The sequence below is a fragment of the Saccostrea cucullata genome, unplaced genomic scaffold (genome assembly GCF_032062105.1).
Source record: "Saccostrea cucullata isolate Sc308-1 unplaced genomic scaffold, CSIRO_AGI_Scuc_v1 ctg530, whole genome shotgun sequence".
NCBI classification, from domain to species: domain Eukaryota; kingdom Metazoa; phylum Mollusca; class Bivalvia; order Ostreida; family Ostreidae; genus Saccostrea; species Saccostrea cuccullata.
This window is the reverse complement of record NW_026934319.1, coordinates 334,458-357,482: the sequence shown is the minus strand read 5'-3', so window position 1 is coordinate 357,482 and position 23,025 is coordinate 334,458. Positions and strand designations below refer to the sequence as shown.

The 23,025-nt window shown below is 31.3% G+C and overlaps 1 protein-coding gene and 2 long non-coding RNA genes across 6 annotated transcripts; 1 reads left to right on the top strand and 2 right to left on the bottom strand.

Annotated features, from left to right (window-relative positions):
* The first annotated feature begins 1,020 nt into the window (after nt 1-1,020).
* LOC134240468 (uncharacterized) lies at nt 1,021-5,208 on the top strand. The gene is made up of 3 exons (XR_009986459.1): nt 1,021-1,131; nt 2,761-2,943; nt 4,254-5,208. It is a non-coding gene; the product is annotated as an uncharacterized LOC134240468 (long non-coding RNA).
* On the bottom strand, nt 4,410-8,499 carry LOC134240466 (uncharacterized). 4 transcript variants are annotated; one of them, XR_009986458.1, is made up of 5 exons: nt 8,392-8,497; nt 7,718-7,779; nt 6,887-7,028; nt 6,243-6,383; nt 5,304-5,586 (listed from the first exon to the last, which is right to left on the bottom strand). It is a non-coding gene; the product is annotated as an uncharacterized LOC134240466 (long non-coding RNA). The 4 variants fall into 4 exon arrangements; XR_009986456.1 differs by lacking the exons at nt 5,304-5,586; nt 8,392-8,497 and adding an exon at nt 4,410-4,488 and having other exon boundaries at nt 7,718-8,028; XR_009986457.1 differs by lacking the exon at nt 7,718-7,779 and having other exon boundaries at nt 8,392-8,499.
* Nucleotides 8,500-14,287: 5,788 nt separating this feature from the next.
* On the bottom strand, nt 14,288-22,174 carry LOC134240480 (cys-loop ligand-gated ion channel-like). Its single transcript, XM_062722564.1, has 9 exons — nt 22,007-22,174; nt 21,087-21,248; nt 20,446-20,487; nt 19,806-20,000; nt 17,701-17,958; nt 16,323-16,478; nt 15,835-16,011; nt 15,317-15,364; nt 14,288-14,614 (listed from the first exon to the last, which is right to left on the bottom strand). The coding sequence occupies exons 1-9, from the start codon at nt 22,061-22,063 to the stop codon at nt 14,537-14,539; spliced, it is 1,173 nt and encodes a 390-aa protein (XP_062578548.1). The 5' UTR covers nt 22,064-22,174; the 3' UTR covers nt 14,288-14,536.
* Between the last annotated feature and the right edge of the window lie 851 nt (nt 22,175-23,025).

Below are 23,025 nucleotides of genomic sequence, written 5' to 3'. Positions count from 1 at the left end.
AATGAAATTTGGCATTAGTATTGTTTTATTTTTCTTGTAAAAGCATGAACTTTCTAAATAAAAAATTATAAATTGCAAAATAAGGACTGAAAATTTCCTAGGAAGATTATCCTCAAACAGTCATATATACTGGTGAGTTCTCATAAAGGCAGTTTATAGTATGATATAATTTTTTTTTTAATGGATAGGGGTGTTTTTAAACCTTAAAAAATAATTCAATATTTTAATACTTGAGAAACCTTTTTACTACTTATTTTAAAAATATCAAAATCCCTAACACAGGTAAAGTTTGACACCTAGGGTATTCCACTGTGTATCCATTCAGGTAGACTGCTAGCTCCAAGGTATTCACACCTGTATAAAATTAGCCCCTCCCTCACCTTGAATAAAAATACTACCTGGTAAAAATTCTCTGTCTTTAGATGACCATATCTTTTTTTTAAATACTTTTCAATGATATTTAGCCAATTTGGAATAAATTTCTTGTATTTAGTAATTCTAACTTTATCAAAGTATTTGTTTATATATTTTTTTTGAAATATTTAAGGAAATTACAACAATTTTAAAATCTGTACTTTGTCATGATTAATGTAATGATCATTCAAACATATAATCAGGTAATAATTGGTCCTATTTGCATGTTATATGCAATATAACACTTTTATAATTAAATCATAAAAAAGAGATGAAAGAAGACGAACTGGTTTTTTAATTACTTTAAAGAAAGCATTTTTCTGGTTTAGGATTGAGAAGCTACTACATTAACAGATTATTTAGAATGGAATATAATGGGATTTATTCCCAAATCAGGGCCAGTGGACATAAACATCTATAAGTATAATATACTTACCTTTTGTCAATATAGCGGAAAAACAAATTCCGGATAAATTTAACAGTTTAGTCTTTGAATTTTACGCTATTTGTCAGAGTCACCCATATGTTTCTCAGAGTACGACTTATACATAGGGAAAGAAAAAGATGTGGGTGACAATGGTGCCAAAATGAGGAATTATCAAGTAAAGAAGTAGTCTGGTCCCCTTCCCACAATTCCGTTCGCGCACTCTCTACATTGAGGTCAGGCATCGGTTGATTCACTGTTAGACGTTGCGCAATTTCAAAATGGAGGACAAAGTAAGTAACCATCTCGAGAAATAATTGCTCATATCTATTTGTTTTACATCATGACAACTTATTTCATCAATGCTTACTGTTAACCAAAGTTGTTTTCTATTTATTTTTTTATTCATTTGATGTATTTTGCGTAAATTTACACTGTTATCACTGGATTAAAAAATGTTTACATTTTAAGAACGTGGAGGTAGTCAAAATTGACCCCCAATATTTCCTTTGTCGTGGACCGACATCAAAATTTTATTGTCTAGTCTAATGTATATATGAATGATCTATGTTAGGATATACAATGTTTTTTATGTCGCTCCTTATTTAATATAGTAAAACTAAAAGCACCCCAGATTTTTTATCATAATTCTATCAACAATTAGCATGTGCTCTGGCCTACTATTGCATATATTTGACATAAAACAAAGGTTTAATGTTTCTATACTGTTTGTATTTTGCTTGTTACACACATCACAACAATTCTCACTCACAGTCTCAAAATGTTATCCAAAGTATCCAGTCAGAAATTGTCTTCTGAAGGTGTTACACCTAACGAATTTTTTCATGTTATAATCTTGAGTTAGATTTTTAGTCAAGAAAATTTTTTCCAAATATTTTACTAATTATTGACGATTCCCTAATACACATACATTTATATTTGTCTTAGATATTTTTATATCTTTTTTTTTTAAATTGTATAATGCTGTGGAATTATTTTGATGTGACTGTGGAGTCAGTTTTTGTGGACAGACATAAATATATAATTTTGTTTTGTGGACAGGACATGATTTATAAAGGTTAACCAAATAATAATTAAATGAATCTGTGGACTTATAAAATATCCAAATAAGCATTTGTGGAAATAAAAATGTAGCTGATTCACTTGATGTTCAATCCAAAAATGTTAGTCCTCCTTCCTCAAACAATGATGATTCCATAGAAGAATTATGAATAGCTGCAGAACTGTAGCTCTCTAAAAAAATATTTTGACAGACCTGAGAGCTACAGTGCCACCCACTGAAAGAACTGTATATTTATTGTGCATAAAATTTGTGCTTGCTTCTGTATTAATTCTTCCCTACTTCTCTTAGTATCAAGTACACTCGTAGTTTACAACTGCATGAAGCATTGCAAGACCGAAATATTTTGCAAACCAAAGTGGTAGTATAAATAGACGAAATTTTTGATGATCTCAATTTCAGGTCCAGGAGGGCTACTAACATCAATTATAAGGAATGTTTTGTTGTGAAAACAGTGAAAAAATATGTTAGGAACACATGGTTAGTAATATTTTGAGATGACGGTTAAAAAACATGGAGAAATAAATCAGGAAACATTTCTTGTGTGCAATATATATACAGTTTTTTTTTTCAATGGGTGGCACTGTAGCTCTCAGGTTTGCCCCCAATATTTTTTTCAGAGAGCTACAGTTCTGCAGCTAATAGAAAAATAGAGCTCTACCTGTCTAAAATAGACAAAGTAAATCCTCATTATTTTTCCATGAATTAAGACTTCTGCTATGCAAAGTAAAATAATACTGTGCTTATTGCTATCATGATTTTATTACAGCTTGTTTAATAACAGATTTCAAATAAGTCTCAGAATCAATTACTTTGAACATAAAACACTTTGACACTACAGGATAACTGATGCTGCATGGTGTCCATGTTATGAAAAAGAAGATATGAAACAAAAGCCCATGAGAAAATGTCAACATCAATCATTTATGAATGAAGATGGAGTCTCTAGCCTAAAATTTCTTGAGATAATCAGTGTTGCCTGGTTCATCCAATCAGAATGATCACTCCATTTGCAGATTATCAGGTATTCTTTGGTTCTGCCAATACTTTGGATCTGAAAAAAAATATTGATTCAACATATTTTAATCTGACATACGAGGGTTGTTAGAAAAGTTCGCGGACACATTGAATTACGGAAAATCTATTGTGTACTGTGAAGTATGACTTATGTTTGAATAAATTCCTACATTCTGTTTATTGGTATGTAAAAAATCAGGTCCATATAATAAATTCTTGAAATTTTACAACTATTTTTACTTTGGGGTCATGGGATTCAAGGAGCAATCACTTGACGTAAGCGACGTGACAACCAGATTTCAACCCGTTACGCTTTGTCGCAGTTCTATAAATCTTTCATTTCTTCAGATTTTTCTTGTTTTTTTTTTTCTACTTTAAAATGAATATCTATATCAAGACATGTTACTTTTCTACTATAATGTCTTTTGTATTGATTCGGATAATATTGAGATCTTAAGAAATAAAAAAAAAGTCTATGCAGTTAATCGATCAGGTATGGAAACTATGCAAAACCATATAAGCGCAACGCAACGTCCATGCGATAAGGGGATATTGAAGTATCGATGGAGTTAATCACTCAAAATGTTACTCCTTCCATTCTTACGAAGCTACAACCATTTGAAAACTTGTTCTTTGTATGTGTAGGAAATTTCCGGCAGCATCTTGAACATTTTAATCTCTTTTTAGACATTTTCCTGTCTGCACACATAATTTTTACGTAGTGCAGTGCTCCATGACGCTCAATGACGTTCCGATTTTTGGCTGTATTTTTAGGCGTTGATCATTTATAAACGGCTATAAAACAGTCATATAACCTCCAATTTAGTTCAAAATTTCTCCCAGTGACGTGTCCTGCATGCTTTAGCGACAGGTAAAATATCATAATTCTTTTTGCGCTACAATTGTGCAATTTTTAATTTTATTAAAGAGTTTTTGTGATGTAAACTTGCAAAAATGTAGCATGCTCCGTGAAGCAAGTTTTATCAAAATAAAAAAGTTGCATATTTTTCAATAATCACCAGAGAGCACCAATTTTTTGTATATTAATTGGAAAAAAGGTTAAAATTTCATCTGGAAAGTTTGACCGGTTTCGTTGAAATAGCGCGCTCACAATAGAACTTGTCCGCGAACTTTTCTAACACCCCTCGTACAGATTTCAGTGTATGAAAATACTTTAAGAAAGTCTGTCAGTATGTAAAGTAAAATTTCAAGGTATAATAAAAATTCAGATCATGCTTATCATATTACAAGTACAAGTAACACGAACTGTTTACCTATTTAAAAAAATGCATTTACATGGTCATTTCTCATTTTCAGGTTCCAATCTGAAGTATACAAGGGAAGAGTAAAATCTTTTTCATTCCTATTTACAAACACTTACTAGATCCAGAAGAATATCCTGATTGTTTTGTGCACCATGAGATGAATTTCAATCTGACACATAATTCTGAAAAATGGAGTGGAACACCATGAACACTGGATGGTCTTCTTCAAGCTGGCATGTCTTTGTCACAATATCTTGACTCTGCATTGCCATCAAAACTTTGCATTCCTTAAAATACAAAGACAATTTTTATAAACTAAAACAACAGACTTGATAAAAAGGCTAATATTAAAAAAAAAAAAACGTGTCATTAGGCCAAAAAAAATTAATTTCTTGGTTCTCAGGCCCTCCCTCATCTCTTCCAAGGGTGCCTCATTGACCCTTTTTATTGCTAAATCAATAAAATAAAAACAACAAATCACATCACCTCCCTCATCATTTTTTGAGGTTTTGTACAATGTAAAAAGCTGCCTCATCATGTTTTGGGGGCAATAAAAAGTAAAAGAAATGCCTCCCTCCCTCATCATATTTCTTGAAAAAAGGCCTGAGAACCAAGGAATTAATTTTGCATGGCCTTATTTACCCCATTTTTTTTTTCTTTTTAATTATTTTATGAAATTAAAACCCTTGCGAAAATTAGAACCTGCGACTTGCTGTCAAGCAGAGGTGTCTGGAAATAAGATAAACGGCTCCTTTAAGGGTAGGATAACCAGATGATGTAGATCAGTCACTGCAACAACAGAAATAGAACCTCTGTCAGCCGTGAAGTCACCTTCAGGAAGAATGCCGAGAATATCTGAATGCTATGGATTCATGGTGTCATCATACTGTATATATCCACCACTGAAGCCTAAGATATAAATGTTCGAAAGTAATTATAGTGATCATATTTCTGGTACAGTGACAGCAAATTTTAAGTATTTTATGAATAAAAAAATTGAATCCACAGCTTTTGATTTAATTTGATTGTTTGTTTACATTTGCTTGAAAATTAAATTAAATTAGAAATAGCGGTAAATCTATTTCTGCATTATTTACCAATGGGACAAACACCTCCTTGGCGGTAGATACAATATTTTCCTGCAGGCCAGCTTGGCGAAATTCTATTTTCTTCCGTTTTCTTCTAAGCACAAAATTTGTAAAATGTAGAGGTGGCCTTTGAAATGATGTCAGCATTAAATGTGGAACTTGTGTGGTCCATCCTGGTGTCTTTAATATGATGTGTAAAACTGCCTTCATAAAACCCTCTGGGACAGCCAGTTACATGTATCCAGGTACTTAATCTAGTAAAGGTGTCAGACGGCCATTTTGTTGAAATCATTCCATCTGAAGAAATAAATATTAGGTACCAAAAGCTTTTCTGAAATTAATTCATCTTATTCTTTAATCTATATAAGATATACATGTATTTGTTACATTTGCCTCCGTTTGGCTAGGTTGAAGTCAGGACTTATTTGACCTTGACCTGAGTTGACCGTGTCTTGGAGAAATAACACAAAAAAGTCATGATGGAGCTAGTCTTTTGGCACTCCAAACTTTTATGCCGAGTATGCAGATTCAATTTGATGTAAAATAATGAAGGAATTTTTGAAAATAAAAGAACATTTTTTAATTTTTTGTAGAATTTTCTATCATTACCGGACTTTCAGAAAAGTGTGGCATTCTCGACACTACATGTACGTAGTTAAAGTATCCCAAATCGCAAATAGATTCTCATTTGTTAAGAAATTAATAACATCAGAACTTAAAATTTTTGTTGACGACGATGAAATGACCTAAGTCGTACCTCTTTGCCGTGCGAGATGCTGTTATTGAATATTTGTTACACTCGTTGACATTCTCCCAAATTTTTTCCCATATATATTTCAACAGTGAATGAAAGCTTTGTAAATTTCAGATGCTTAATATGTAACATCTAGAACACCACACCTTATTGAAAGCCAAAGAAAAACAGAGCATTGTATATGTACTAAGTTAAATACCCCCCATCAAAATGAGTCGGACATCCGATAGAGAGATCCAGACCCTAGGGATAGCGACAAGTACATGTGTCCTTGACAAAGGCAGGGTTACCAGAGTTGGCACAGGTCAAAGAGAAACTGGTACACTGGTACACTTCAGACCTATAAACAGAATATAGTGAACTGAACATAAAGCGAAGAGCATTACCTAATACAGTAAAACTCGGTTTTACAGAAATTACATCCTATATCCTTTTAAAATTCCTTACATCCATTTTATTCATTATATATAAGGAATTTGCTTGATTTATATTGCTGAGAATACAAGATAACTTCTGTATTCTGTGAATTCACAATATCCATCATTGCATATTTGTATTTAACAAGTTTAACTGTATGAACTTTGACTTGCTTTTTGAGTCCTGATATACACCATATTAATTTGCATATTATTCCTTTTGTAAATTTGTAAAATAATTTATAATTAATTTGACTTACTCTCCTCATAGCTCATATCATTTGAACTGATAAATCTGTTTCACGGTTTTATCATTGTTGTCTGTTCATTGAATTGTACTTAAAATAAGATTGCAACCATGGAATGACTTGGAGAAAAGGACAAACATTTTAAGGTGTGCAAGATTAATTTAAACAAACTGTATCACCTTATAAATGGGCTGTAGAGGGATTGTTCCTGTTGGGCTTCCATGCTCTCTTTTGGCTGACCATCATGTCTTTAATACAGAGGATTTGTTTTCGGTATCCTGGTAAATTTTATGAAATTTATGCAATGAACGATGGAAAAGCCTAAAAAAAAAAACCAACATACAAAATAGAGATATTTATGATTATCTGAAAGCTATAATGAACCTGTTACAACATAAAAAGGATTGGTACATTTTTCAAAATGTATTGCAGTCTTCACAACAATTCTTTTTCAGAACATGCCCTTCGGGCATGTATACGGATCATCTCAGCCCAGCCCATTGAAATTTGTACATGCCCTACTCAAAATTCATTCATATAGCAGATCTATATGATTGTGCAAAAAAAAATAAGGTTTTTATATCAACTATAAGGACAGTGTTTCTGTTTTTAAATTCTCTCGATCTTGATAAGTAGTTTTCAAAGTTTTTAATCAACCATGGCCTGTCTGTCTGCCATTTTTTTATGCATTTTTGACTTTTTGTTGACAACTTTTGACTCGAATGCAGGTCTTTTGTTGGCTGATTAGCTGAACTGATTACATAGCAAGCGAATAACTGGGGTATGACAGAAGATCGAATTGTAAACTTTCTGAATCAAAAGAAAATTTACACATGCCCTTTGGGCATGTAATTTGAGAATTTTCACATGCCCGCTGGCAAATTTACCAGGTCCCGGGCATGGGGCACCCAGGTTATTTCGAAGACTGGTATTGCCTTGGCAAGTTGGCATTACAGTTGTATGAAAAATTATTATGTATGCAAGGATATTAATAGATTGTGGTGACCTACCAAAGTAGCACCACCTCTAACTGCTAAACATCTGTATAGTGGTGGGATTCACTTCCACAAGCCTTCATGAAAATTACATGTTAGACTCACGCTACCATGTAAATATTATGCTGGGTAAAGTGGAAGGAAATTAAGGGACCAGCTAGGGGAATCATAATAAAACAAAATAAATACACTGGGGGTTTAATCCCTTCCCCTTTTCAACTTATATAATGATTGCATGGACAGCAAAATACAAACAGTATAGAAACATTAAACCTTTGTTTTATGTCAAATATATGCAATAGTAGGCCAGAGCACATGCTAATTGTTGATAGAATTATGATAAAAAATCTGGGGTGCTTTTAGTTTTACTATATTAAATAAGGAGCGACATAAAAAACATTGTATATCCTAACATAGATCATTCATATATACATTAGACTAGACAATAAAATTTTGATGTCGGTCCACGACAAAGGAAATATTGGGGGTCAATTTTGACTACCTCCACGTTCTTAAAATGTAAACATTTTTTAATCCAGTGATAACAGTGTAAATTTACGCAAAATAAATCAAATGAATAAAAAAATAAATAGAAAACAACTTTGGTTAACAGTAAGCATTGATGAAATAAGTTGTCATGATGTAAAACAAATAGATATGAGCAATTATTTCTCGAGATGGTTACTTACTTTGTCCTCCATTTTGAAATTGCGCAACGTCTAACAGTGAATCAACCGATGCCTGACCTCAATGTAGAGAGTGCGCGAACGGAATTGTGGGAAGGGGACCAGACTAGTAAAGAAGTATCACAAGTTATGATTTGATTTGGTCTCTTTCAATCAATTTCAAAAACATTCTTTGAATAGTAGAAAAGTTTTTGTCTTTGTTTGAATCAAGTCCATTATGCTACAAACAGCAGAGCTCAAACTAAACTACATGTAAGTAGAACAAGTGTATCATTAATTACTATGTGATTCACGATCAACAGGTTACAGGACTGAGGAGTCGGCAGTTTTATCAGTAAAATAGTGAAAACAATAACCTGTGAGCTACGCTAGCGTAAACAAAGTCACGTTATTTTTTACATTGTTTTTCTGATAAAATTGCCTGTACTGCCTCCAGTGTCTTTTTTATTTTTAACTCTCTCCCACTTGGAATATTAGATAAACTTTCAAACTTTTAATCCGTATTTGTTTACTTTTTCACTTACGGGTCAGTCAAAAAAAATATATAATTTATTTCCCTTCTTATCATGCTTATGCCATGTCTAATTTACATATGCAGTGATAAAAGGTACAGTACTTGGCCATAAGTGAGTCATAATTTTATTTTTCCACTATATATTTCATTGAAAAACACATTTTTCTGAAATATTATTGCAGTGTCATTTGTTGTTTCTTTTGAATGTCTAAAACACCATAAAATGCAGAATTTGTTGTAGTTTATTCACATTATTTCAAAATAATTTTAACTTTATGTATTACCGTGAAATCACAAGTCAAGCGCAAAACAAAAATTTGAAGACTTCAGTTTGTTAAGAAATCATAGTAATTTGAGGTTAGAAAATTTTGTCTTGACAATATTTTATAATTTACTCTCAATAGTTTAAGTATCATTTTGTTTATCATTTAAGAAAAGAAAATTTGAGTAATTCTGCATGTTTCAGTGAAAAAATCATGAAAATTGAGCAAAAATTGACTTCACAACAAGTTTTTAGAAAAATAGGGTTTTCAATGAAATATATAGTGTAAAAATAAAATTATGACTCACTTATGGCCAGGTACTGTATTATAATATACTATATCAATGAATTTGAAAAAAATTTAATTAATTAAATTGTTACAAAGTTGATAAAAAATGTACACAACTCCAAACAATATTTATTTTATAATTCTTACTTGATAATTTACCATGATTACAAGCATTAAGAGAAATAATGTGGGTTTTTTTACCCCACATAAAAAATTATGGGATAATAAACCCCACATTTTATTTTTAGTGAGACGTGGGTTAAAAAAACCCACGAAAAATAATATGGGTTATTTAACCCCATGGGGTGAAAAATAAAACCCATGGGGTTTTTGTGGGGTTTTTTGTGGGGTATTTTTAAGTTCATGTTTCCCCATGGGATTTTTTTTTTGAACTCAAATATCTCAAAAAGTAGCAGAAAATGTTGAATTTTTTTTTTCATAAATCAATTTGATTATAAAAACCCCACCATTTAAAAAAAAACCTAAGATGTTAGCTTTAAAGGAAAAGGGTGCGCAAGTTCGGAAAAATGTCCATTCCGAAGTTGTCCGTCCCACTGTTTATAGTGAAAATGTATTGATTCTTTGAAAATCTTCCTCTCTGCTCCCGGGTATTTAACAAACTTACTTCATTCATAGTTATTATGGGGAGGAAAAGTGCCTCTTCTAAAATTATGAATTTCATAGCCCCAAGAGTAGGGTTAGGGGTTCTAGATCTGGTGTTAGAGTGGGGTTCTATTTTTAGCCGGGCTCATTGCTCGTAGAGCAATGCCCGGTTCTTGCGACGGTGAGCAACAGGAAATGCTGCTTCTTCACCGCCAAATTGAGTTTACGGGTAAAAATATAGTACGTACGCTCAGCCGCTGTTGAGAAAACAAAATCCATTCAAACACCTTAAGAAATAGTAAATCGAATATTTTCATCAAAATATTAGATTGTTTAATATTTTTCCTGGCTCCTTTGACTAATATTTTACAGAGCAATTCAAAAGGTGCGAAAGGTTTTCACAGGTATCCCTGTCTGCGTCATATTCTATAAATAAAGGTTGTACTATCGGGCTAACACAAATGTAGGGAACATCATTAATGACTTGATGCAAAACTCCCCGCTGAGGACACATCAGTGCATAGTCGTTTGACCTTAATTAATCTTGCTGCATCGGTGTTTATTTACTTCTGTTTGTATATAAAACCCCGAAACGATACATGTGATAAATATTTTACGCTGTTAATTTCTAGCTATATTTTATTTAATTTTTAAAACTTTTTAATACTATACATGCCATTGAGATATTTTTATGTGAAACATATCCTCTAAACGTCTGAATTTGATTTTAAACTGTCAACACCATCTTTGTTCATTACCCTGTAAATGAGCCCAGCTTTCAGTACTTCTGAGTACTTTGATTTATATAGTGAAATTGCATTAATGCTTTGAGAATTTTCTTTTTGGCTCCTGGGTATTTAACAGACAAACTATATACATAGTATATACATACTAGTTAGAAGGAGGATAGGTGCCTCTTCTAAAATTGTGAATTTCAGGGTCAAGGGTTCTGGTGTAAGGACGGGGCTATGTAAATTATATAGTGAAAATGCAGCAATTCTTTCCCTCTGCTCCTGTGTATTGAGCAGATGGACTATCTAGACCTAAATATCTATGATAAGCAATGGTTCTTCTTGCAGAATTGTGAATGTCAAGGCCCCTTGGTCAGTGATAGAGCAGGAGGTTCTGGTGTTAGGGTGGGACTCTAATAATATACTGAAATTAAATTAATGCTTTGAAATCTGCTCTTTGGTATTAATCAAATATTTATTATGAGCGAGGGTGCCTTTTCCAAAATTTTGGAATGTGTGACTTCAGGGTCAGGGTGGGGCTCTACTGATTTTTGCCCACGGGGTTGATATTTTTCATTATTTTGATTCATAATGTATTTGTTGAAGGTTAATTCATTGTTCTGCTAATTCATTCTTCAAATCATCAATGTGAACTGTGGACAAAATAATGTTGAAATTAAATGTTTCCTCGACTTCACTTGAAGTGCCCTTCAAAAGACGTACTAGTATGTTGATTACTATGAGAATGTGAGAAATTGTGATTTGTGTCATAAGGTCACCTGAGTGAACTATAATAATTGTTTGCATCCGTCTTGTGATGCGCATTAACATGTGAAGATTATCATCTATGAAAACTATCAACCAATTTTGGCATGTAGCATGTATGGGTGAAGGGGAACAAAAATTATAAATTTCCTAGTTCCAAGTTCCCGTCCCCATGGGGTCTGAAGGGTTGAGCCAAAACCACTTCTTCAATTTTTGTTTACTCCTAGACATGAAGCAGTTAAACTGTTGGCATGATTGTATTATGTATCAAGTCCTCTACCAAATTGTAGAAAATTCCTAGCCCAGGGTCTGGGTTCTAGTGCGAGGGTGGGAAAGTTAATTATTTCGCTGAAAACTTCTTCTCTGCTCCTGGTTATTAAACTTACTACATGCATAGTTTAAATGAGCAAGGGCCTCTTCTAAATTGTGAATTTCATGGCCCAAGGGTCAGGGGCTCTGGTGTAAGGGCGGGGCTGTATTAATTAGTGAAATTGCATTAATTCTTTGAATATCTTCTCCTCTGCTTCTGGGTAAGCAGATGAACTACCTGTATAGTTATGACGAACAAGGGTCCCCGGAATTGTTAAAATCTGAGCACCTGGGCCAGGGGAATCGTGGGGGGGGGGGGGGTGGATGGGGCTATACTGAAAATGAATCTGCTACATGGTATTGATCAAACATTTATGATGAGTAAGGCTGCCTTTTCCCAAAATTTTGAAATATGTGACCCCAGGATCAGGGGTTCCAGCGGGGTGGGGTCACTACTGATTATTGCTATTAATTCGTGTTGATGAGTTGCAATGCATATTTTTGTTTCCATACTCAGCTTATGGAAATAAGCTAACCAAAGTAAAGGTGATAAGTGTATAGTTATGATGAAAACTGGTGCCTCTCTCAAAATTATAAAGTTTTATGACCTCTGGTAAAGTCTGCTTTGAAACACGAACCAAATTCAAATGGTGGAAAACTGTTCCATAATGCCCAGTACATGGTCCATGGGCCTCTTGTAAAATTTTAAGAATTTACGATGTAAATAAGCTATAATAATATTATTTTATGTAATATAGGCAAAAAAATCACAGGACTCTCGGATCACGGAGCGAGCAGACATTTATTTCATTAAGTAAATGCTTTTTTGCATACGTTAATATTGATGAATATTAAAAATAATATTATTACAGAAATAATTATTAGTAAATGCTTAATATATATGTTGAAGAATGCGCTAAGCCCCTGGGAATTATTAAAAGGTATAGCATACTAGCTGACCTTGTGCTTCTAATTCCTAGCTATTCCTGCGAAGCAAAACAAGGCCTCTAAAATTGTGTCTTAGGCAACTATTGGTGAACATCAGAGATTATAAATGCCAGTCGATGAGTAAATATGATGAGACATCATTAGTATTCTATGAGCACAATTGATCCTTTGATTTGTTAAGGAATTAAATTTATAAAATGTGTGTGTTGATTCACTGATGAAGTAGTCGTATTTCATTTGTCACAACTATTGAACCAAAATGCTGAAAAGAATAGAATTAATTTTGGGAATTAAAATTTGATTGGAGACTCTGGTGTCAGACTAAATAAATTGAGATAATTCCATAATGTGCTCATAAAAAACTGACTGTCGGTGGGCTATCAAGTTTCTGTTCATTTTCTTCACAGTGGTTGCACATTCTGAAATGAAATTTCGTTTTCACATTTTTCATAAGAATATCTAGGTCAAGTTCTGTTTTGGAAACGATCGAGCCATTTTCAAAGAGATATGCCCTTTAGACTTTAAAATAATCCAATTATTTGCAGTTTCCGTTAATTTTTTTCGTAAAAATTAGACCTTCTAAAATGAAATTTGGTTTACATATTTTTCATCATAATATCTCGGTCAAGTTTTGTTTTGGGTACACGATCGAGCCATTTTTGACAAAGTTATGCCCCTTGGACTTAGAAAAATTATAATTATTTGCAGTGTCCGTTTATTCTCTTCATAGTACTGAAATGAAATGGTATACAGATTTTTCATAAGAATATATATTAGGTCAAATTTTGTTTTGGGTAGATTAAGGAATTTTTGACAAAGTTATGCGACCTATGCTATTTGACTTAGAAAAACATATTTTGTAGGGGTATAGGGGCATAACGTATTTCACAAGCATCTCTTGTTTACAAAGTACGACTGACACTTTTAGTCAGGTCTGTTTAAAATTTCGATCCTTTTAGAATTAGGGTAGGCTTGCCTTAAAAGTATTCAAAAGTCAATTTAAAAATCGTTCAGAATTGTTTGTCAAATAATATTAACGGATTATATATACAATGTACTTGTAAACGATGTCAATGAAAAACAGTTGCAGATATATAACATATTTAATAATTATGATTTTCTGCTATCTTCCTGTATGAACATAATCTGAAGCATGGAAGTAATTTATTTACTTTAAAAAATGAAAGCAAAATTCATATCTTTGGGATTGAACAAGTAGATATTTTAATACGGTAATATTGTGAATTAGGTACACGTAGTAGATATTTTAATACGGTAACATTGTGCATTAGGTACACGTATATATCAATATTGTACAAAATCGAAATTCATACAAGAAATCCATTCTTCATTAACACCGATTCCATGATTCAAAGTTCGATTTAATGTCAATGTCTGTGTAGGTTTTAAACCCATTTACTATTTAGCTGTATCAATTTCTAATCAACCTTGGAGAGTTTGTTCGGGATTTTCTGTCCTCTTGTATGATTAAAGGATTCCTTGATTGTGTTGTCGGCCCTGACTGACAAAAAATTATATTGACCGCGTCTCATTAGCTCTCCAGCGTCTTTAAGAACAGTTGGATGTAAATAATAATAGTAGACACTTCACACTGAGATAATCACCCACCATTAATGGAGAAATTTGCTGATTTTTAGTTTCCTTTGTCGCAGAAAAAAAGTTTTTATCCTCAATACACTATTGTATTTACACAATATTTGGGTTCATCACACGTTCATGGATCTGACTTTACGAGTTTTTTTCATTGAGGGGTTCTCTTTATTAATTCTTCTGTTGGCCTTTTCCTGCAAAAAAGTATCATTTCTATTATAATATTTCGAGAATCTTCTGTTTAGGAATTTTTCAGCGATCGTTCCAAATTATGAAGATTTCTTGAAGAATAAGCATAATACTATCCTATTTATGTATTGATAATGTTCTGAACTTCAAACATTTCTTTAATAATAAGCGTATCTTATACATGTTATATGTAAGTATATGAATATTGATAAATATTGTCACCGTAAGTTTGTTCAACACTAACAGAATTGCTCTGAATATCCTTTCATTTTTCTTTATGCACGTATTTTTTTTTTTTTATTGTTAAATATTTATGTTAAATACTGTGAACAGTTCTATTTTTCAAGAAGTCTAGTTATGGGTGTTTTTGTATAAACAGAAGTCATTCCTCTTTTTCTCATTGTCATCGGTGAAGAACATCATTTAACTGAGTAAATTGAATTTGATTAAAAGATTATTATAAAGCTAAATCCTATGTACATATAATACTCCCCATTCTTGACTATTAAATAAAGTATCATCGTTGAAATGTTCTATCTATTTTAAGAATCCTAGATGAGCTGATAAATATTTTTAAGGATTGCAGCTCAGCCTTTTATTTAAGAAAAATTAATTAGACAAACGGCTAATAGATATTTTTTCATTTACAAATCTTTGCAATTATTAGATAATTAATGATATACTTAATTATAGTTAACCAATATAACCTGATATTGCCTCTCTATTTTCTTCACACTTGAATATCTCTGGTATCCCTGAAAAATGCACAACAACATATCAAAACCAGTTGGATTGACAAAATTGACCATACCACATTTTTATTTGGAGTGATTTTCAAATGAAAGAGACATCATTGATGTTTGATGTAAATTAAATGAAAAATAAAACAAAATCTAATATAATTTATGCAATTATTATATCACAATTTTAAAATGCAGTAACTATTCGTGGAGATTTTCTTTTACAATGAAAGACACATTGATAATGTTTTGTTTGCATGTAATTTGAATAGCAATCAAAAATGTCAAATGTACAAACAGGATCCAGTACTTACAATTGTAGTCGTTTATAGCGATATTTTTTGTAATTTTTTTTATCCTAGAAAATAAAATTAATTTTGATAAAAGTTTTATTTCATCAGTTATCACGATAATTATTGAAATTGTTCTCTTTTTGCTTTACAGTGTAATTAATTCCAATTCTGGTATTATAGTAATTCACTTACGCTTATAACAACGCTCACAATAAATAAAATTTGCAGACACACAAAACACGAAGCGAACACGATGAATGCGTCCTTGTCTGCCTCTTTGCTTGTTGCCTTGTCGCCAATAAGGGTCACAAACGCATGCCACATACATATCAAATACAGGAAGATCATGCTGCCCAAAATATACCTGTCCTTTGTTTTAAAAAAGAGTAAAATCGAAATAAAATATATTACATAATTATATCAAAATGCATTTTTAGTTACAATTACATAATTATATCAAAATGCATTTTTAATTACAATGAAAATAAAGGTATTGAAAAGGAGGGAAATGGAAAAAGTCAGTACCTGGTACTCTAGAAAACGTTTATACATGGATTGTATGTACGTAACTACATTAGTTTTTATTGACGCCTTTCAGAATTAGGATGATTTACGTATATATTGTGTCTTTTGGAATCGTCAGACTGAAAGTATTTAAAAAAAATGACATTCTCGCTTACCAGATGTGTTAGATATGATATTTTAGGTATTGACTGATTAGCAACAAATTTGAAGGCAACCCCAGTTAGAACTAAGGTGAAGGAAAGCTGTAGACGATTCTGTGGTAAGGCCCTGTCCACTGAGAAGGTCGCCAATGACAAAGAGCTAATCAGCGTCTGAAATTAATTTGATACACAAAATTACATATAATTTCCTGCTACTCCTCCTAAAGATTTTATTAAGGATGCGGTATGTATTATTTAAGACTTGGGGACTCGAGTTTCACCTCATGAAGACAATGGCAATAAAAACTGATTCAATGGAAATCAGACTGATTAAGACTTAAAAACAAGATTAAGATGATGTAAACGTTGTTGGTTTAATTGAAAAATAATTCTTTATTAGTTTTAGGCATAACATTTCAGTTCATATTCCACAATTATATTATTTTCGCTAATTGATGACGCTCTTGGTAAGTTGACTAATTTTATCAATTTACGTGTTGGTTATTTTCTACTGTTACAAGGTCTTCTATTCATCGCAGAAACGCTCCTAGGTTATATTATAAATGTTTTCAGTGTAACAAAAACATGTTTTCTTAATATTATAACTTGAAGAAGATTTATGGAGATGCTATAATTTCATTTCTCTTGCATTAATTATTTTTCCAGAAACAAAGGATGAGAGTATTTAAGAAATGTTGATTGATTTTTCAAGAGAAAATTTACCATTTTGATTAGAAAAAAAAACAAGGAGCAGTTATCGAAAAATTGCGAAAAAATAGCCAAAGAAGGGTCTTGGTGAGAATTATCAATACGACTCACAACTATAAATACATTTTTGCGATTGATATTGATTCTAAGATTTTACAAATCTAAATAAGTAATGTTGTTCTTTCATGAAAATTTTCGCAATTTATTGAAAAAAAATTCACGGACCAAGTTCCAAACTTTGAGTAGACAGTATAATATCAATATATGTGCAGGGTTTACAACATTTGATTTACAATAATTGTAATTGGTACATGTACTTATTCTTATATTATAAATTTCCTCAAACACTAGGTTGAAATTGTTTTTTAAATATGTTTTGTAAGACAAAAAACTTCTTATGATGTTAAAGCTACAAACCTTATTATATTTGTTTTTATTAGCATGCGTTTTTTTTTAAAATAATAACAGAAGTACCTTACTATATTTACACGCGTTTTGTTCATTTCATAATTTAAGGAATTTCACCTGCACTTAAGAGTACATTGTGATATTCACAATTTTACTAAGAAAATAAAAAAAAAAAATAACCATATAAAGTGTAATCGATGGATGTTCAGACACCTTGACATTTACATCTGTTTAAGGAAGTCCTTTAAGTATTCTGTCATTGGTTGCTTATGTTTACCATTATAAGCATAACATTCCAGATGAAGAACCCAGCTCGCCTTCCAGCAAAGCAACCAACCACCACGCCGGGGTTTTTGTAACCAGGATTTGTGTACGCCTTTGTTGTGACTTTGGGTGTGATGGACACACATTCGTGAAGCGTCCATTCCTGCTCTTTGGCGAAGCTGTCAATTTGTACACTGGATATTTCCTCCATGTCTTCTTCAAGTTCTATTTCAGCTTCTGACCGCTCCGTGCTGATGATTAAAGTTAAATCCTGGATCGAAGATGTTTAAAGTTTCAAAGATATGGTACATGTGCAAAAAAGACAAAAGACAGTTAAATTGCAATATTGCATGTACCTCAGTAGTTCAAATTTCCTTCAAGAAACACTATAATACATGTAATAAATATATTTTAAAATCTAAAATTCTTAAAATATTTGCAAGGATATTTTTTTTCGAAAGAGCATCTAAATGTAGACTTTAAAAATACATTTATACATAATCAAAAGTTTAACCACCTGAAAATATGCCACTTGTACTGTCAAAATGCTTGATATGGTGATCAAGCATGGCATTTTTCACTATAAATGCGGAAAACATGAAATGTATCACCTATCACATGGCTTTTGTCTCTATGGCATAACAAAAACAGGAATGAAGCAACAGAAATTGTGGATAATTTGGATAAATGTATCTATTTCTAAGTTCAATTTGTGATAAAAATTGTGAGAGGAATGTGAGAAAAATTGTTAAATTGAGATTAAAATGAATTTATCATTATTATAGACTTGTGATTAACGTTAGTAACAAATTAATTTACAATATAAGTGTGAAGATAGTTTATCTGTGGCTGTTTTTTTTCTTAATTCAATAACACAAGAATTTTAGCCATTCGATAGTTTGAAATGGATATTATTTTATAAGCAATTTTATATCGATAGCTAAATTGGAAAGTTCTTTAAACTATCATTTTAAGAAAAGATTTTTCATCTAATTTACCTAAATGTACAAATGTACATGAAAAATAAATGTATAACAATCAAGAAATATATAATTTGTATTCATTAAATTGTACACGTTTATTGAATGCTGCATATTTTGTGGTAAATTAAATAAAATATACATATAAATGTTTTAGGTAAGAATCAATAAAACATTAAAGTTGCGAACCTTCATCGAATTGTTGTTGATCAAAGAGAGATAATTCAGAGTTCAAATCTTGACGGTACATACCTGAATAAAGGGAAATAAGGCAAGTTCTAGATTTTCTGAGAAAGTTGCTTTAAGACGATATGAAGAAGTTTAAAGTTTTAAAAATATGTTACATGCGCAAAAAAATAAAGACAAAAGACAGTTGATGTGCAATGTTTGTAACAGAAATACATGTAATGAATATATCTGAAAAAAAAATATTAAAAATTCTTAAAATATTTGCAAGGATATTTCCTCAAAAATGCATCTCAAAAAAGTAGATATTAAAAGTACATTAATTTTATATAAAATAGATCAACAGTTTCCCACATGAAAATATGCCACCTAGACTGTGAAAAGTATGATGCTGTGATCAAGTAAGACATTTTCGCTAATAATGCGGAAAACGTGATATATATTACATATTACATGGCGTTTGTTTTTATGCGATAAGAATCATGAATGATGCAAAAAAGATTGGATATTTTGGCTAAATATATAAATTTATGTTTTAAGTTCAACTTGTAAGAAAACTTTTTTTTAATGAGGTTAAAATTAATTTATTGTTATACACTTATATGGTAGACTTGTGATGAACGTACGTAACAAAATAATTTACAATACATGTGTGTAGATATTGCATCTGTAGCGATGCTTTTTTTTTTAAATTAAACTCTCTTTAAAAAAGGATTTTCATCTACTCTACCTACATGTACCTTAAAAATAAATACGAAATCAAGAAAAAAATGTATTTGTATTCATTTAATTGTACTTGTATATTCAATGCTGTATATTTAGTGAGGAAAAAATAAATTAAAGGTACATATTAATGTTTTAGGTAAAAATCAATAAAACATCTGTAGACCTTTATCGCAATGTTGCTGATCAAAGAGAGATAATTCAGTGTTCAAATCTTGACGAAACATACCTGAATATCAAAAGGAAATAAGGCAAGTTCTAGATTTTCTGAGAAAGTTGCTTTAAGACGATGCTTCTGTACAATAAATGCTTCGCCATCATCATTGTGTTTCAAGAGCTTCCACTCTGAATGTTTACTTTCGCTTAAAACATTCTGAAAAATTATCTTTGGATCCCAGTAGCTTTCAAATTGGATCTTTTTGTTCTAGAAAAGATAGAATAAATCCATAACTGCTGATAATTTATATTAAGTTTCTTAAAAAGATTTTAAGGGAAACTCCTTATCCATTACCTTTTTGCACATCGACTAATCGTTAATGCCTACATGTACATGTTATCCTCGAAAATGTATTGTAATAAGTCCAGTGAAAAAAAACTTAAGCATTTTATATGCCTGAAAAATTCCTTTAAATTGACAAGAGTATTGAAAATTAAAATTAACTCCTTTATTCTTTTTCCTTCTAGAAAAAAACAGTTACTCTAGATCGGCAATCAAAAATAACGCTTTCATTTAGCCATACAGAAGTTTTTTCTCTCCAAATTTCGAAGAGGTCTTCTTAAATATTTAACCGTTGAAAGGAAAATCGGCATCAATATTTTTTTTCCATTATTCAGAAAGAAATTAATAAATGAAATTCATAAAAACTAACCTTTTGCTTTGGTATTTCTAAATTATTCTGTGTAAGAGTCCTCTGAAAAAATATAACAATTATCAGAGAGATATCCAATTATTTTTAATCTCGCTTTTAGCAATTTTCAACAGATAAGATCATATTAAGTATCAATATGCTATCAATAAAATAAAACAAAAGAGATTTCACGTATAGGGTATTCCTTTTTTAAATCAGGAATTACGTAAATTATAGGTTGTTTTTGCCATGTGCATGTGTATTATTGCTGATCAATTTTAAATTCTTTCTTATCTTGCATATGTATAATAATGTAAACAATTGTTTTAACATTGAAATATTTTTTTTTAAATGAGGGATATTCACCAGAATTATGGAGAAGACGTATATAAGCAGTGCCTGCTGTGCAATCCTGTTATGTTTATTCATAATGAAATATTGTTTAAATTAAAATTATTCACCTGAATACATGTTCCTGATACACTTACATGCACCAAATTTTCAAAGCCTAGAATTTATTAAATTGCACTTGACTATTACAGAAACTGTGGGTTTTCATTTTCTTTTTTTTTGTCAATTTTATTCACAATTTCTTATATTCCGCGCCTGAAGCTTATAATCAAACATGTTGAAAATAAAAGGCAGTTTTAATGTATCCTCACCAGTGCCCCTGTGAGCACCTGCTTCATCCTGCCCCCCTCTGTCAGTATGTCTAGTGTTGGTTCCCTCCAGCGTATTTGGATGAAAACGTCGGCAACAAAGAACTCCTTTAAAGTATCAATTTCACCCACCTTCAGGAATACAACTTTAATCAAAGCCTTCCTCTGAAATGAATTTTGTGATAACTTAATTAAAATATTCAGCGTGTTTGATATTTCTTTTAAAGTTCTATTTGGTGCTGTTTTTCTACATATTGAAAAAAAATTATGTACTTTATTTCAATGCTTGGAGAAAAGAAATCTAGATTTTTTTTATTTGTTGCTATTATGTATGAGGCGAGATTGGCGATACAAACAATATATATCATATATATCATATCCTATATATCAATTGTTTTTTTTTTAATTTCATCGAACATTGTTGCCATCGTTACTAAGAAAGACATTTCTGTGAAATACTTTCAAATGCCTTTTACTCCTATAAATATTGATCTGTTTACAGTAAGACAGTACACTTGTAGCTAGATCATACCAAAAAATTAGGATATACATAATTCTGTTTTTCTTATTTCAACAAAAGGTATTGCCATGATTATAAAAAAATTTATTTGTTTTAGATTCTTTCAATACTTCGCCACCTACAATTTTTTGTCCGATTTCAATAGGATTTGGTTTAAAGGCAGACATTCTAAAAAATAGTTATTTTTAAAAATGATTTGTGATTACGACGAAGAACATTGCCACGGTAACTAAAATATAAATTATGAGAATTTCAAAAACATTCCTCCTTCTACAGTTTTTGATTTCATGTACATGTAATCTACTCTTAATCAATGTAAAAGACATATTAAGCAATTGTTATCAAGAGAAACAGCACATCATTGATGAAAATGTTCTACGAAAGATCAAAGAATCGAGCTCACCTTTTCTACTACTTCATTGATATCTTCATTCGGGGCAGTGGGGTTCTCTTCCTCCATTTTGATTTGAGAGGAATCTTTCAGTTCAGTGTCTGTAGAATGGTACAGAGACAAATATTTAACAAACTGATCAAATAATGTATCCCAATTTCAATCGAGCATGCAGCTTCTATTTACATTTGGGTTACCTTTAAATTCCATTTAATCAATATTCTCTATTCACCTATTGTTCTGCTCTAGGTTACGTTTTTTATATTGAGCCGGTGCACCGTTATATTTCGTAAATGAGGAAGGTTTAATTTGATGTTCATCGTTAACATTGCTTCTGTTGGTGTAATTTAACTCATCCTCTATACCTGTATAATGCCGGTTTTATCTAATCTACTCTTCGGGTTTTTATTGTATAATTTGTACAGAGATATTGATTATGACTTTTAACTCTGGAAAATGTTATTTGTTTAAGTGTGATTAACAAAGTGTTTAATTACAATCGCTTACGAGATTATTCACGTTTTCAGTCAATATCACCTGTAATGAAAATAACGCAAAGCCTCGTTCTAATTTTTTTAGATTAAAATTAAATTAAATGAAAATAAAACAACAAGGCATAAAAAAATAAACCGTCAATCAAAATAATTAATGTATGTTCACAAATTAAAAGAAAAATGTTTAGATGAATGGTTCTGGTATTTAGTTTCCATTATGTTAAGTTCACAAGGGACAAATAAGCATATCAGGATCTCCAAAACATCTCCAAACATTGTTTATCAACTTGGTTGTTAATTAAATCATTAACAGTGGCGCTTTAGTGAACAAACAACTTTTAGGTTTTGATATAGAATTTAAACATGTTAACTATACGTTGTTTCAAAAACATTTAGCATTACAATTACAAAATGGAATGCAAACAATCCTTCCACTTATTTCTATTCTTTGACAATGAAATTAGTAAAGGCACAATATAATTTTCCCTGCAGCTTTAACGGGTTTATATTTAATTTAGAGATTACTACTAGTTTGAA

Excerpts from the sequence above, each read along its gene's own strand:
- LOC134240480 (XM_062722564.1), bottom strand. The coding sequence starts at position 22,063 with ATGGAGGAAGAGAACCCCACTGCCCCGAATGAAGATATCAATGAAGTA. Across the intron at positions 16,012-16,322 it reads TATCATATCTAACACATCTG|GACAGGTATATTTTGGGCAG; the intron begins GTAAGCGAGAAT and ends TTTAAAACAAAG. Across the intron at positions 15,365-15,834 it reads TTGTGAGCGTTGTTATAAGC|GGATACCAGAGATATTCAAG; the intron begins GTAAGTGAATTA and ends TGCATTTTTCAG.